The sequence below is a fragment of the Ascaphus truei genome, chromosome 5 (assembly GCF_040206685.1).
Source record: "Ascaphus truei isolate aAscTru1 chromosome 5, aAscTru1.hap1, whole genome shotgun sequence".
Classification (NCBI taxonomy): domain Eukaryota; kingdom Metazoa; phylum Chordata; class Amphibia; order Anura; family Ascaphidae; genus Ascaphus; species Ascaphus truei.
The window spans coordinates 44183130-44200241 of record NC_134487.1 but is presented as its reverse complement, the minus strand read 5'-3'; the positions used below and the strand labels follow the sequence as shown (position 1 = coordinate 44200241).

The 17112-nt window shown below is 41.1% G+C and overlaps 1 protein-coding gene across 2 annotated transcripts in view; it reads right to left on the bottom strand.

Annotated features, from left to right (window-relative positions):
* Positions 1 to 17112, bottom strand: part of CPNE8 (copine 8) — a 458893-nt gene that overhangs the window by 152947 nt on the left and 288834 nt on the right. For both annotated transcript variants that reach the window (XM_075599768.1, XM_075599767.1), the window contains exons 7-10: positions 13625 to 13688; positions 9378 to 9481; positions 5843 to 5947; positions 3447 to 3488 (exon numbers count right to left, since the gene is read on the bottom strand). In XM_075599768.1, coding sequence (XP_075455883.1) covers positions 3447 to 3488; positions 5843 to 5947; positions 9378 to 9481; positions 13625 to 13688 — 315 coding nt within the window. The remainder of the gene's footprint in view (positions 1 to 3446; positions 3489 to 5842; positions 5948 to 9377; positions 9482 to 13624; positions 13689 to 17112) is intronic.

Sequence of the window (17112 nt, the reverse complement as noted above, 5' to 3'; positions counted from 1 at the left end):
GGATCAATACACCTTACATCGGATTGAAGAGATCCACACCCCCCTTTCCGGCAGTCAGTGGTTTAGCATGCTTGACCTGCAGTCTGGGTACTACCAGGTCCCGATGAGTTCCGAAGACCAATAGAAGACAGCGTTCGTCAGCCCCCGTAGTTTTTATCAGTTCACCCAGATGCCAAGGCATCAGTGGGGCACCCTCAACCTTCCAGAGATTGATGTAAAAGACCATTGGAGACATGAACCTCCGAGAGTGTCTGGTCTATCTAAATGATATCATCGTCTTTGGACGGACACTAGAGGAGCATGAAAAACGCCTGCTGAAGGTCTTGGACAGATTACAGAAAGAAGGTTTGAAATTGTCCCTTGATAAATGCAGATTCTGACGCACCTAGGTCACCTATGTGGGCCATATAGTATCCGCGGAAGGAGTGGCCACTGACCTAGCCAAGGTGGAAGCGGTAGTGAACTGGCCTAGACCTGAGAATGGGATGGAACTCCGTTCCTTCCTGGGATTCTATGGATACTACCGTAGATTTGTGGAAGGATATTCATGTAAGGCCAAAGTTCTGAATAACTTGTGAGAATCTATCCTGAAGATCCTTGTCAAAAAGCAGTGACTCTACAAACGCCGTTCGGTGACAAGTGGACTTCTGCCTGTGAGAAGGTATTCCTAGAGCTAAAGAAGAGTCTTACTGAAGCTCCTGCCTTGGCCTACGCAGATCAGGATCAACTGTACGTCTTGGATGTGGATGCCGGTTTCAACGGGCTGGGAACGGTACTGCATCAAAAATAACTTGCGGGCCTCAGGCCGGTAGCCTATGTGAGTCGCAGTCGGACTCTGAGCGAGCAGAATTATATGGTAAAAACTGGAATTTCTAGCGTTGAAATGGGCCGTTGTAAATAAGCTACATGATTAACTTTATGGGGTCTCCTTCGAGGTAAGTACCGACAACAATCAATGGACCTACATCCTGACCTCCGCCAAATTGGATGCCACCGGTCACAGGTGGTTGACCACGCTATCTAACTACCAGTTCACCCTAAAATACAAGCCGGTCCCCTGAATGTCGGAGCCGAAGCTCTGTCCCGAAGGCCCGGATTGAGCTCAGCATGGCGAATGGGAAGAGATTCCTGGTCCTGGGATTCTTACAATGTACTCCACAGCGGCTATAGTTGAGGACAAAGTAGCCTTCTCCGAGGGGTGGACTCTTTGGGATGCCAGTCAGAGACAGTCAGAGACACTTCCTGCAGCATACTGCCCTCCAGGAAACCATGTCCATAACTCAAGACTCCAGACTCCATAATGAGCTAGTTGTGGCTAGATACGAGATCCTGTGGCTGGAGCCCTATGTCGGGCATTCCAAGGAAAGAATTTCTCCTTAGTGAAGCGTGCTCCCACAGATACGGTTGCTCTCCTAATGAGGGAGTGGGACAAGTTCCAAATAGACAATGGCCTACTCTATCGAGCCATCCCCTATCACAATCACCCGGATAGGACAAAACTAGTTCTGCCAAGAAGATTGCAGTATATGGTTCTAAAGTCCCTACATGATGACCATGGACACTTGGGAGTGGACAAGACATTTGGGCTCGTCCGAGACTGATTCTTCCGGCCCAAAATGCGGGAATCAGTGGAGCACCATTGCCAGAGATGCTTGTGGTGCATACAGCGGAAAACACTGCCTACGCGTGCTGCCCCAATGGGCCACCTGAAGAGCTCTGGTCCCATGGACCTAGTCTGTATGGGCTTCCTATGTATTGAGCCAGACACTAGGGGTTTCGGGAATGTTCTCGTGATAACTGATCATTATACCCGATATGCCCAAGTTTTCCCCACCAAAGATCAAAAGGCCCTCACGGTGGCCAAGGTACTGTGGGAAAAGTACTTTGTTCATTACAGTATACCAAAGCAAATGCACTCAGATCAGGGGCGTGACTTCGAGAGTAAGATGATCAAAGAGCTACTGAAGCTACTTAATATTGAGAAGTCTTGTACGACCCCTTATAATTCTGAAAGAGATACCCTTCCAGAGTGGTTCAATCGGACCTTGCTAGACATGCTAGGTATTCTACGGAACTCTGAGAAGGCCGGGTGGAGCAAACATGTAGAGCACTTGGAACATGCCTATAACTGTATGAGGCATGAGTCCACTGGGTTCTCACCATACTTCATGATGTTCGGCAGAGAGGCTAGACTACCAGTGGATATCCATCTAAGAGTTTCCACTGACGGGGTGCCCAACATGACCCACTATCAATACATCAAAAGACAACCTCCATAGGGTGTATCAGTTGGGGGAAGAAGCCACAGCCAAACTGAATCAAAATAACAAGAGGAGATATGACTGAACTTCGGCATGGGGATAAGGTTCTCTTGCAGAACCTGGGAGTACCGGGAAGCACAAGTTAGCTGACCAATGGCGAGAGGCTCCCTTCAAAGTGGAGTCGCAGATGCCTGGGCTCCCTGTCTATCGTATCTAGGATTCGGAGGGCAGGGTAAAAGTATGGTACCGGAAATCCTTTCCTACCAATTCCTCAAGTGGGGGGAAGTGATCTCGATCCATCGCTCATAATGTCACCCATGGAACTGGAAGATTCCAGCGGGATTTCGGATCCCTTAATTGAAGAGAATCAGAACCCAATGGAAGGAACTTATTTCAATACAAATGGAGACTGGTGGGCAGCACCAACGGAAGAATCGGGTAATGGTCCTGTCTGTCAGGCGCCAGCTCCAGTGGCTTCAACAAGCCGACCTCTTGACCCAAAGAGTCCTAGATTCACACCAAAAAGAGACAGTTCAAACCAAGATTCACACTTTATGAGAGGGCCAGGGCCTCAAGCCTATGGTAGCCTCTCCAACCAAAAAGATGCTGAGGAAGAAAGTCGTTGGTTTTAGAGAGTGAGATGCCCTCCAACAAGAGTGGCGTATGATTGGCTAGCGCCAACCATTATGACTCTCAGCCGTTGTCTCGGAGCAAGTTTGCATCCATAATGATGATGCTGACCGAAATCTTTAACATTTTTTAGATGATTGTTATACTGAGTTAAGTTATATATGATATGTATTTTCCCTGAGGCATAGGTTACCGTTATCACATCCTAATACTGAGCAGTGACAATTTTGGTAGTTAATGATACAGAAGTGGAAGTCCCTAGGTCATAATATTTGCTTTTACAAACTATAATCATAAGAGACCAAAAACATAGCCTTCTAGTTTCTCATTACACTATACACAAAATGTATAAGGATGTAAATTGTGACTTCATGACAAAGCAGTAGAGTTACTGTTATTATTTATGGTTTACAAGCACCGGTTATAATTTAAATGTATAAACTACAGTGTACATACAAACTGGGTTAAATATCACGATTAATCATAATATGTCTAGCACTATTGCATGCATAATTAATTATTTATAAATGTGTAATTATTGAGATGTTACTATACCTTCCATCTCTGTCCCAGTCATACACTTCGATTTTAATTGTTCTGCCAACAGAAAAATAATGAAGATATATTGTATGAACTGCAATAAATGTTGTATTTCATCAAAACAGGCAGCAGCTATATATCAACATCAATTGTTTCTGCCTAGTTACAATGTAATAGATATTGTAAGAAATTGGTAATGGGAATCCTAGAATAGATTATGTTTAAGTTAATTAACAAGTTTCATTCTTTAAGTGTGTAGATAGTTGAGACAATGGAAAGGTTTGGTAGTAGTTAATTAAAATGGATAGAGTTGGCTTTTCTCCTACTCACTAAAGTGCAGATTATGTAGGGCTACAAACAAAGGCCCATAATAGAGAGAGCGAAGAGTCATTGAACTGGTAGGACATACTTTTTGATTTTAGCTAACTAGCAAGAAAGCTATAATATGCTTGGATACTGACAGGCTGGGATCCAACTGCACTTCTTTAACTGAGAGCCAAAATATTTTTTTTAAACTCTAAATTCTATAGCTGTCAAAAAGGAAACTCTCCTCTGAATGAGAACCTGGATGATACGGGCCTCAAATCTGTACGTATAACCTCAGGGCACTCCAACATCTACACTAGATTATAAGAATAACCAACATATTTAAAAAAAAAACATAAGACTTCACATAAAATTAAATATTAGTGGTTATCCTAAAACAGGGATGTCTACTTATCAAGATCTTTTGTCCTGACACACACAAAAAATTAAAGATCTGGACATGCATTGTTACATTCGAGAGATTTACTTCACAACTGTCAAATTATATCTATTAAATCATAAATCATATCTATTAAGTGGTTATAAGACATACGACACCCAAAGGCACCATAAGACACTTGAATGGGCTGTAAGGTGCTCAGTAAATATGGCCTATGTGACACTACAAAAAAGAATGTAGCTCCTACTAAAAATATATGTATACTATGAACAATACAGAATTAATCTGCTCCACCTATCAAATGGCGCGATATGGAATAAAAGACACACCCCCTCATCTGCCTGGCAACACATGACAGGAGATATGGGATTGGATTAGGAGAAAACCAGAGAGAATGTTGAAACAAACTGTTAGTTTGAGATACACAGAGCGAGTCCAACTTCTATTCTGAGACAGAGACACAGCGATAGGGAGCGACAGTTTGAGAGGCACACAGTGAGACAGCCCAGGTGACAGTGAGAGGGGCTGCAGAGAGAGAGAGACTGACACTCACATAGGTGAAAGTGGAGGCTTGTATGAGTCTACTTGCCAAGGACAGAGAACGTGATAGACTGCAGCAGAAACACATTCTCTACACACAGAGAAAGAGTGAGGATAAGAGACCAGAGCAAGAGAGATCCAGATACTTGCTGGGCTGTTAAAGCGAAACGGGATAACAGACATCTGGGACATCTTTTCCTACAACTTGAGTATTCTTTGTTTATTGTGAGTTACATATGTATATATATTGTTTTGTGTAAGAGGTAAAGGCCGCCAGTTAAAGGTTGCCCAGGGATAATAAATCGCCACTCAATATTTAAACTAGTCTTGTCTGGTTTAATTCAAGCGGTCCAATGATGGTGTTCTAAGGGAGGGAGAACTCCCACCCTCACATCACATATAGACTGTGGGAAAAGAGGAGTTACAGGAAGAACAATGACACAAAAAGGAATATACAGTACAGTAGGTAATAACATTTTCTTCAAAAAGAAAAGGGTAAGAAGATGCCTTTCCAACTCATCCTCTTTACCCACCTAAAATCATTTGCTGAGATGCACAGTCAACATTGACAAAAAATGACTGATACACTCGCCCCTTCCCACTTCCCAATTATCAGTTTTTATCATGTTCCTGTGTATCACAGACCCAGTACGATCTTTCTCCCTCCAGCAAAAAAGAGAGATGCATGAGAATTTTACCAGGTAGTGTTAGGACCTGCAATTGGTCATGCCGTGATGTGGCTTCAGTCTTGTAGACCTTTGGCCAAAGTGTTTAACTAAATGACCCTTACACAAGGGCAGATAAGCACTGAAGTATTATACTATATGTTGTGTCATTTTGTGTGTTGCGCTCGGCCTTTCTGTTTTTGTATGACTGATACACTGTTCTAAGAGACAAGAGACACACATGCCAATGTTGTCTCTGAGCACCATAATAAATGAATCTAATATTCAGGTGTTCCTTGTGTATTACGGGGAGAACCTTTGTTTTATGCTTACTCATATTTTTGTGTCTTAGTCTAATGTACAACATTATATATAAAAAAGACACAAGATTTGGCTTTGAAACTGTTTAACTGGGGATGTCAAGGATTTAGATTTTTACCACGATCGTGACTGAGAAAATGACCAAATATGACAATTTATTAAATATTTTCTTTTCTTACCTGTCAAAATCTCCATTGCACAATGCTCTGACTGGAATCTTAAAAGCCTGCCACACTGGATTTAGTGTGTTTTTTACAACTTCTGTCTTGTGACAAATTGTAAAGCTGAAAAAATATAGTAAATATTACAGCAGCCATATGCCTACATAATTATTACTTTAGCGATACTGGTACTGTTTTGCCATGTTTTGAAATTACATTAAATTACTTAGAAATTTATTTCTATTAGTTTGCCTATAATTAAGCTGTGTATTTTAAAGGAGCATTCTATGCTTGGCTCCATTTTCAAAACTTTTGTTTTTACATACGTGGGAAGCAAGAGTAGCTTAACCATGTTCATTTTAACTCTGGGTGCCGCATGTTTCTTCTGGGTATTTAAATTCTGTGTCATGTGGGCCAACCGGAACAGCTTCCTATTGGCCAGGGATAACGTGGGAGTATAAAACACCACACATTGCCCCTGGAGCGGATGATACCAGCGTCACCATCCCGGTAAGTATGTCGTAAAGCAGGAGTAGAGATGGGCACATTTTTTTTTGGGTGGATTTAGATCCACCACGGATCGGTTGGTTCGTTTGGTCTGTGGATTTCAGCGGATCAGTCACAAAAATGGCAATTCATCATTTTTTATTTAACACCAACAATCCGCCTGCGAATTTCGCCATCCGCTGACAGATTTTAAGAATCCAATCCGCTGATTGGATTCTTAAAATTCGTCAAAAGATTGTGAAATCCACGGATAGATTGTTAAAATCCACCAGTGGATTGTATCCAATGGCGATTTTGGATTAATCCGCGCGGGTTGAAACTATAACAATCCGTCGGCGGATTTTACAAGGTGGCACGGATTTTGAATGGCAAATTCGGAAAATTCCGGTAAACAGGTTTGGACTGGTTCATCCATCTCTAACGAGGAGATCCCCGGAGCTGAAATTAATGTGGCTTAAGAACTGATCCTTTCAAATTAAGGAAGAAAATTATAACCCAAAGAACTATGATACACCAACAGTTGCACCTTATAAATTCTTCACATTTTTTGTGAAGTGTCTTAATGTTTGATTGAAAATCTATTCTGTATATTTGTTCATTCAATATTCTATTTGGTGCAATCCTACTATCTGCATTTTAATATAATCTATTTTAGAATTAAAGAAGTACTATTTTTGGGCCCTTAAATTTGTGTTCTTCTAGCTTTGTAAATTCTTCTGTTTGCACACTGATAATAGAGGATATATTTAAAGCCTGACTTCAATGTCAGAATGGTTTGATAATTCGGATCACAAGGAATGAGTACACTGATTAACATAGCAATCTAGACTTGCACATAATGATTCTGCAAGTGACAATGAAGCATTTGGTGACACTATAATGCATGAGACAGAAGTGTGATTCATAGTTAATAATAGGAGACAATTGGAGCATCATTTGCACATGTTGGACATATGTGATTTGTATACAACTTTACAACAAGGCATTACTAAATTTACCAGCCACCAAATTTTAGTTCTTAGGCAAGGTAGCTTATATTTTAATTCTACGTGGAGTACAGAAAGTTGGCACAGTTACTGTAGCTCCTCTCTTGTGCCCAAGGTAAACAACTCAAATTGAACTAAAGCAAAACTAGATATCAGGGTCCAAATAGGACACAAAGGGAGACACAAAATAAATGTAAAAAAAAGAGTTAATGACCAAGCTAGAGAGGGACCAGATAGATCTAAAAAGATGCAGAATCCTCAATAAATATGCTGTAGCACAGGGGTGCACAAAATGTTCTGGGGAGGAGGGGGCGCGGCGCTTACAGAGGCCCCATGCTCTTCCCCAAAGCATTTAAATTAAATGCCAGGTAAGCGCAGGTGAGGCCTCTGTAAGTTCTCTAACCTGGTCACTGGTGGCTTCTGGCGACGCGGCATCAAGTGACGCCGCGGGGGTCACATGACATTGCATTGCCATGGCAACACGACGTCACATGACGTTGTGATGTCAGAAGACGCCAGAGAACAGGTAAGGGGGGAGCGTGAGAAGGAAGGGGGGAGAGTAGGCAGGGGGCGCACCCTGGAAAGTTTGTGCACCCATGCTGTAGCATCCACTGTCAAAGATTGCTGAGTAAGTTTATCCATATGTCAGAATAGTTATCAAAGTAGATTTTGCAGAGGAGCCATTCATAGCTCAAAAGACAGCCTTACAGAGACACAATAGTCTGATTGTATCAATGTATATATAAGTAATAGTTCGGGTAACAACAGCTAATAAATGCAGGTTAGTTCAATATTTCAAACGGAACCACTTGATAGCCAGAAAGGAAAATAAGGACTAATTGGGTATTGTGTATGGATTGAGCCCGTAGGCTCTACTTGAACAACTGGCGGGGAGATATACAAGTGAGGAAAATATGAATTACCGCTTCCTCGCTCAATTTGAAGTTCACTATCCGTCCCTCTGTAGTCCCGGTGGAGCGTAGCACAGCTCACATTAAAGCACCGTTTTCTTCATGCAAGAAAGTGTGGTTTCTCCTGCATATCGAGTCCTGCAGAGCGCCGTGCGTCTGTCCAATCGAAAGGCAATTGCAACAACGAGGTAAAGGATTGGCTGGTCAGCAGACCCAAAAGGAGCACTCACAACTCACCGGTATAAAAAATAGCAAAAATTTCTTAAGCTACATGGTAAAAACAAAAAACAAAGTGAGGACAAAACAAGGGGATTCTCCTCCTACTCGTTTCACACATCTGATTATTTAGATTGATCAGATGTTTAGAAAAAAACAACAGGCATCAATATACTTGAATGAGAGCACCAACTAGGTTACTTAGTTTAAATCCAATATATTATTAAAGCAACAATATATATAAATCAGAGACAACTTTGATCAATGAGCAATACATAATAATTAGAAAAAAATAACCTAACCAACGATCTTCTATCTATATTGAGTTGATTGATTGATACAAAGAGATAACTTATATTGTGTACCCTCTGGTCCATGCCGACAAAGGGATTGAGATCCAGAAAGTGAAACGCGTGGGAGGAGAATCCCCTTGTTTTGTCCTCACTGTTGTTTGTTTTTACCATGTAATTTAATACATTTTTGCTGTTTTTATACCGATGAGTTGTGAGTGCTCCTTTTGGGTCTGCAGACCAGCCAATCCTTTACTTCGTTGTTGGTAATCAAAGTAGTAGATGTTAAAGCACTATTTCCTTTGGAAAAATAAATAAAAGTACTGTATTTCCCACTAGTTAGGAAGTAGGGGGTCTCCAGAGTTGAGCTGTATTGATTTGTCACCTCCATATTGGGTGCCAAACTGGAGCTGCTACCAGCAGCACATGTAGAGGTATGGATCTCAGGAAGCAGTGGGTCCCTGGATCTGAAATCAACGCAGTTCAGCTCCGGAGAACCCCTGTTTCAAACCTATTTTTTTCAAGCTTCTTTAAAAGTGTTTTAAAAAAGAGTTAATGTATTGAGCAACTGTAATAGCGAGTACAAACTGCCAGAAGGTAATCTGTAACAAAAAAATGAACGAGTAGACATAAAAAAAATTACCTTCCATCTTCATTGCTTCTGTAAAAGACTAGAAAGGGGTCTGATTTTCCAAAAAAGTCCTTCTTGTCCAGCTTATTGGCACAAAACTGCATTAATACAGCATCCTGAAAAGTGAGGGAATAAGATTTAATCTTAATGCAACAATAACTTAATTTTCTCTGCACGTTCATGCAGGGATAATTATGATCTGAACTACTGTAGGTATTAAAATACTGTACTGTATCAAGTTTTCTATCTTATAGCGTTAGTCTTAAACATGGAATCAGGTTAAAATGATAAAAGATCCACTAACATAGCAAATAGTGCAAATAGAAGTTTGTTCTGGTGAATTGCTCCATTTTCTGCTTGCGTTTGAATCAAATGTGACAACGCATTTCTAACAATTTACTCAAATTGCTCCCCAGAAAAGTGCATGTCCCCTCAGACCTGACATATCTTTTTTCATGCAAATACAAGATAAGTGAAACCTCACTGTGTGCGTCATGTAACTCCTCCCTAACTCATCTTATTGGCACTCCCCAATTCTAAAGCTGAATGCCCACAGCGCAAAACTTGGAGCAAAGATGAATATTACACAATTTATGTCAATTTTGCTCCGAATTTGCCTTGATGCATCGCCCCAATATTTTTGCATTTCATAAATAAAAATCTCAAAATTGTGCTTTGTAGAGTTCAAAATAGGAAGTTGTGTTTTCACAATAGATTGTTTGGATGGTAATATTAAGTTTGAGTTTCTGGTGCCCTGTTAAATAGTCAAAAGTGCAAATTGCCCATAGGGTTAAGTTCAACGGTTAATTTGAACAGGAGGAGCCTGACACAAGTTTGAAAATTCAGAGCTATACATCTCTGGAGCACGGGTACCATATAGTCTTGCCTTACAGATGTCTATTAAAGAAATCACAAACGGTCACATTTAACATGATAGCATATACAGTAGGATTATATTACAGTAGGTGAAGCAAAGACACAATTGAGATTTCATGATGTAATGTGTACTTTTATGTAAGTGTTTTATTCTCTGTACCTCCTAAACAAAAATGATAACGTGATAGTTAACAGTGACAGATTTTCCCAATATTACTCTTTTTGATGACATTAATAGAGCTTCAAGGACAGTTTAGAGAAAATACAGGATTCCTGATGTGGATCTTTGACAATATCTCAACAGCAGGAAAATCCGGGCCACTGCCTACAGTAAGCTGTAACTCAGCATGCAATTCCACCTACATATTCTTATGTGCAGTATAAAGGGTAATCCATCTACATATTCTTATGTGCAGTATAAAGGGTAACAGCAGGTGTATGTTGCTTGATCTACAGTATGTCAAAACTTCTGCCCGCCCCGTCAAGACTGCATTTGGTTCTATGTCTTCAATTTGGTTTCATGCCTTGTGTTCATTTACTTAACCCCACTCAATAGTCTGACTGGAGAAGCCTCTGATGCTTCTGTTTAATATATCCATGTAGTTGGCCACTGCAACGCCCACCCCATGACCTCTGTAAATTTCTCATTAATATACTTCATCAAGTCTAATAAAATATCTAGCAACTTGAAAGGTCTGAAATAGCCATTTCCTCTAATAAAACCACAGGCTACAATCTATTAAACATAATAATGCAATATATCCAGCATAAAATAGAATAGTAATAATACAAAAGAGAAAAGAGTTCATTGTAAAAATCTACTGTAGAAAGTCCACTGACAAAAAGTACTGACAAAAATGCAGAAACCAAACAAACACAAACTGTTGGTATACTGTACATCAGTTTTTATAATGCAGCTTTAAATTGTAAACCATAATATTAAAGCTTAGATTGCTATGTTAAAACCCTATAGTAGATATTACAGTATAAACCCAGGTTTCCATGGCTGCCACAGTATTTTTATATGCCAAGTTTATGGTCAACCTATGCAGTGCCATCTTAACATAAGAAATGTTAACATAACTATTTTTCCATAACAAACCTCTCTGCTTCCAGGATTTCCCTGTAATTTCTTCAGAATGCTACTGCTAGAATGTGCATAATGTAGGAGGCCAGCCTATGCCTTAGGCCGAGTCCATGCTCCCTGCTTGCTCGCTGAGGCGCGCTAAGGCTCAGGGAAAGCGGGTGCTTTCCCTGGCCTTGCGGTTGTTTACCGCACGCGCTCTCAGCAGGCCGTCAGGGGGCGGGCCGGGGGCGGGTGCGTCACTGGCCGGGGGCGGGCCAGTGACGTCACGGAGCTGGTTCGCCCTCATTGGGCGAACCGCTCACGTGACTGGCCTGTCTCGCCGGCAAGCGGGGGAATTTTAAATTCCCCTAAGACCTGCGCTTCCACAAGCGCGCGGAAGCGCAGGTGAGCCCCTACTAAAGCCGCTCTAATTGCGGCTGTAGGGGCTCAGTGCTGAGCGGGAGTACGCGTCAGCACGCTTCCGCAAGCAAGCAGCAAACATGGCCGAGGCCTTATTTATCATGAAACCACTATGACCCATATCCAAAAAGCTACTTAACGTGTCGTTAACCTAACTCATCATGTTAACACTTACAGTGCATCTTCAAAGGACAATAACAGAATGTTAAGATATGTTTTCTCCTGTAAAGAGCGTGTGTTAACTAGAATGGACGTTAGTGATAATTGAATGCACATGGTGGGTTATCATAACATCGTGCATCCACTGAAGTTAAGTAAGGTTAACGAGGGTATGTACCGTTATGTTATTGAAGTTACACATAAACTTGCAGTTACTCCATTTCGGACACTGAAAGAGGGCTGTCTGGATAGGTGTAAATCAGGGGTAAGCAACTCCAGCCCTCATGGGCCACTAACAGGTCAGGTTTTCCAGATATCCGTGGTTCAGCCCAGCTGGCTCAATCAGTGTCTCAGTCTTTAATTGAGCCACCTGTGCTGAAACAGAGATATCCTGAATACCTGACCTGTTGGTCGACCTTGAAGACTGGAGTTGCCCACCCCTGGTGTAAAGCTAGAGTTAAGCTGCGCTTATAGTGCCGGCGACACGACGTTGCCCGAAAACAAATGTATTGCCGTCGTCGCGTGCGCTTATAAGAAGCGTGACACGACGGCAGCAACGTAAAATTTGGAAGCCTGTCAAATTAGATTTTTCAGAGGATGTCGCCACATGTGACAGCCTCTGAACCAATGACCTGGTTGCCTGCGATGTCGTCGCAGGGCGAACTCCAACTTTCGCTAGCGGCGACCGGTGACGTCACTCATCGTGTCGCCGTCACGCACATTATAAGTGCGGCCTTAGGCATCATTTTAAATAACAGCATTATTTCCCGGCGTTATTTTCCTCTTCTCTCTGTCTCTCCACTTGAGCAAAAGCCCTATTTTGGGGTCTGGATAGGAGTAAAGCCAAGACGCAACGCAGGCACTGAAGGGGTTAAATTATCTCATACACTGGGGTGGGCTTGTAACCCTGCCCCATAACAGGGCAGGTCTGATACTGATAGGCATCATACATTTGTATATAACCCAACCAGTATCCTCCCCCAGGCTGGCACCCTCAGACTATTGCTAGGCCCGCCCCTGGATACAGTAAATATATTCAAGGCTGCAATAGCACATGAGGCCCTTATGATATAATCTAACCCCTCCAGTGCCTGTCCCTAGCAAGACTTGTACTGTTAGGGCCCACGGAAAGTAGAAGCGGCCAGAGAGTATGCTACTTGTGAACCTTCCTTAAGCAGTCACACGAACAAATTATTCAACACTGAAGGATTATACTATATTCCTGTAAATCTAAGAATAGTGTACCCATTATTCAGTACAGAGGATATGATCAGGAATGTTACATTGGGGAAAATTGTGAAAAAACACATATCAGATAAATATTCACTGCCACACAAAAACATATACCCAAGATGAGGATTCACCAGAAATCCAGTCCTTATGAGAATGTTCCATCCACCCACACATGAGAAACGTTGAAATAAAAAATTACGCACTTTAAAAAAATATATAAATCCAATAATCCACAACTGTGAGTCTGTGAATCACCAATAGTTTTATAATTCCAGATCTGTCATGTATAAAGGTCAGAATGTATTATTTAACCACGACTTGCTTAATTGTATTTATTCTGATAGAGAGAAATGCAGATCCAACACTTCAGAGCATGCTGAATTCTCAGGGCTCCTTCTAAAAAAGTCACCTTTCTGGCACTAGATATATCAATCTGCTTACTTAATTCATCAAAAGCTATTATATCTAAATATAGGGAAACAGCAAAATAACATAGGCTACTTACTCTGCAATTGTTCAGCTCTTCTGCTGTAATTATGATTGTTCCACAATTCTTCCCCGGAATTCCTCTACAGAATAAATAGAACATTTTAAGCACAGATATATATTTCAAGAATTGACATTAAAGCAGCACTGCCTCTTTTTCAGCTACAGTACTTTGAGATAAGTGGGCAAGCAAGAAGTTCTTAGTGTCATCAATCAAGGAGATAATAATCATAAGAACACAGAGAATCTTGTACAGTATATGTCAAATCCTCTTGGACACAACTATTTTTACTAGTGGTGGACAATAAGAAAGAGGCATAATTTCTATAGCTTGTGTTCTGCAGAATACATTTATTTTTACTGATTCCGACACTGAACTACAGTATAACCGGAATTGGTTCTGCTTACACGGCCACTGTTAGTGACTTACTGTAAGAGACTGAAAAATGAGAAATACAGTTAGTATAAATAATATAGACTGCAACTTTTAGATACAAATATACACATACAGTAGGATCAAATAAAGGGAATGTTGTAAACATCAGTAAAAAAAATGGTAATAAGTCACACTAATTAAACACAGTACTCTGTGAATTCCAAACTTTTTACTTCTATATAGTGTTAGCATTAATAACAATAGCTATTTCATATGTAAAAAATCACGGTGTATAATTACAAATCTACCATTTTTCTACCTAAATTCCTGAAAAAAAGTCTCAAAATGCTATGCACAAAACTAAAGAGAACCGTAAAACAAACAAAACGAAATCCATATTATTACCTAACCAACTGCAAACTTACTTTTATTTAATTTCACAACACAGCATAGAAGTAGTGCACAATTTTAGAAAAGGCATAGTACAGGCATACCCCGGTTTAAGGACACTCACTTTAAGTACACTCGCGAGTAAGTACATATCACTCAATAAGCAAACGGCAGCTCACGCATGCACCTGTCACCACGTCCTTAACAGCAATTCCAGCTCCCTACCTGTACCGAAGCTGTACGCAAGCGGGGAGACTACAGATCCTGTTACAAATGCGTTATTTACAGCTGTTATGCACGTATATGACGATTGCAGTACAGTACATGCATCGATATGTGGAAAAAAGGTAGTGCTTCACTTTAAGTACATTTTCGCTTTACATACTGTACATGCTCTGGTCCCATTGCATACGTTAATGCGGGTTATGCCTGTACAGCTAAACCCCCTTATAACGCTGTGCTTGGGGTCCAAAGAATCACATTGTGTTATTATAAGCGGGTTGCATTAGAAATAATGTACAATTGTATGCATTGTACAATAAAGTATTTAAGACACCAATAATCGTGTTGTAAAGTATTCATAGATACGAAAATTAGGAGCCACGCTTGCCTCGTGTTATAAGCGGATTCGCGTTGTAACGGATCGCGTTATAACAGGGTTGAGCTGTAATAACTTTCTTTTTAGAGATGCCTACATACTATAAGTGGGTTTTTGTGAGGCTTTCTAGAAAATCCAAATTCCAAGACATTTCAAATCAGCCTTGGTATATCACTAACTGTAGGAATAAAAGTGTAAAGTCCATTACATCCATTATCATGGGCCTATAGATTTCTATACATCCAGTATATCAATAATTGATAAGTACATTACAACAGGCTAAAGATGGACTAAATGGAATTAATAGTCATCAGTTTCTTAATGTAACATAGAAAACAGGACCATTCTTTTTATTACACATAGGGGTAGATCCTCAGAAGTCTGTTAACCCTGTGCTGCTACTACTAATGTGACGTCCATTAACTTTCCCTGGGTTTAATGGGTATCCTCAAAGCGAAATATATGAAAATCAACAGCCGTTCAGCCGCTCATTTGCATATGGCTAATGCGGCGTTAGCCAGCTAATGCCACTAACTGGCTGTAACGCTGGCTCATGTTAGCCATATTCTAAGGAAGATGCCAGTTATATATTGTAATGCAATATATACAGTACCTGGCATCTGCCTTCTCAATCAAAATATGTTTATTAATCCCATATGAACCAATAGTGGTACTGTATGAAGGCATGAATAATGCATGCCTTCATGGCCACTATGGCTTCCAAAGGGTGAAAAGGGAGTTCACATTGTTGTGTAACTGTTGACTCAGGGTGCTGGATTCAGTCGGCTGGGTGATAAGGTAGCAAGATTGTGGAATAATGGGCGCCAGGAACTTTTTATCATACCTTATTTCATACAACAGTCATTTACTCAAGTCCTGAGGCACGGGGATCGCACACCACACTTTAAACAATGTTGTACTGTTACTTTATTTTTATCGATGCATTCTGTGCTTCCTTGGGTGCCCACACTTAACACTCAGAGGGAGGTATATATCTTAGTTGCTTATCTGTTCTGAGACCTGGGTCCCTGTCATTTTCTCTTCACAAAACCCCTCTGTATTATGCCGGTAATGGTAGGCCCATTGGGAATCATAGCGAGTCCAGTACAAGTGATCCCAATGCCTTTTGTCTGTGCAGGAACTGCCACTTCGCTGCAGCTGGAGAGGACTGTTAATATGCACACATATAGCAGGGCGCAAATGAGAAGAGAAAACACACTATTAGTATGAGTAAAAAACTAATTAATATTTATGACGAATGAAATTACACTTACATAAAAATGGATCACAGTGAATCCAAACTTCGCTGGAGGGGTAGGTAAGTGCGCTATGCTGCCTCAAAAGCCAGATCCCAAAAGGGCTTGATGGTCCGGTTGTATAGTTCGTAATGTTCCAATCTCAAAAAATTACCCCTGCACCTCGCGCTACAAACACAGGGAAGTACCACAGCTGCCCGGAGGAACGGGATGACGCTGCCTCGCTGCTGCGTGTGATGTCACCTCTACGCGTTTCGCGTCATACGACGCTTCTTCAGGAGGTATGATTGACAGCATAGACGTCCAGTTAAAATACACGAATACTGAACAAAACCCACCAATCGATTTCATTCACTATCCTAATGGCATTATAACATAATGAGCTACCGTACCTATTCGTGTATTTTAACTGGACGTCTATGCTGTCAATCATACCTCCTGACGAAGCGTTGCATGACGCGAAATGCGTAGAGGTGACGTCACACGCAGCAGCGAGGCAGCGTCATCACGTTCCTCCGGGCAGCTGTGGTACTTCCCTGTGGTGTTTGTAGCGCGAGGTGCAGGGTGATTTTTTGAGATTGGAACATTACGAACTATACAACCGGACCATCAAGCCCTTTTGGGATCTGGCTTAAGAGGCAGCATAGCGCACTCATCTTCCCCTCCAGCGAAGTTTGGATTCACTGTCATCCATTTTTATGTAAGTGTAATTTCATGCATGTCATAAATATTAATTAGTTTTTTACTCATGCTAACAGTGTGTTTTCTCTTCTCTTTTGCGCCCTGCTATATGTGTGCATATATTCGGTTGTTTGCCCCGCTGATCACGGGAGAGTGAGGAGCTACAGAGAGACTATTAACACACCAATTGGGACACACAAGAAAAT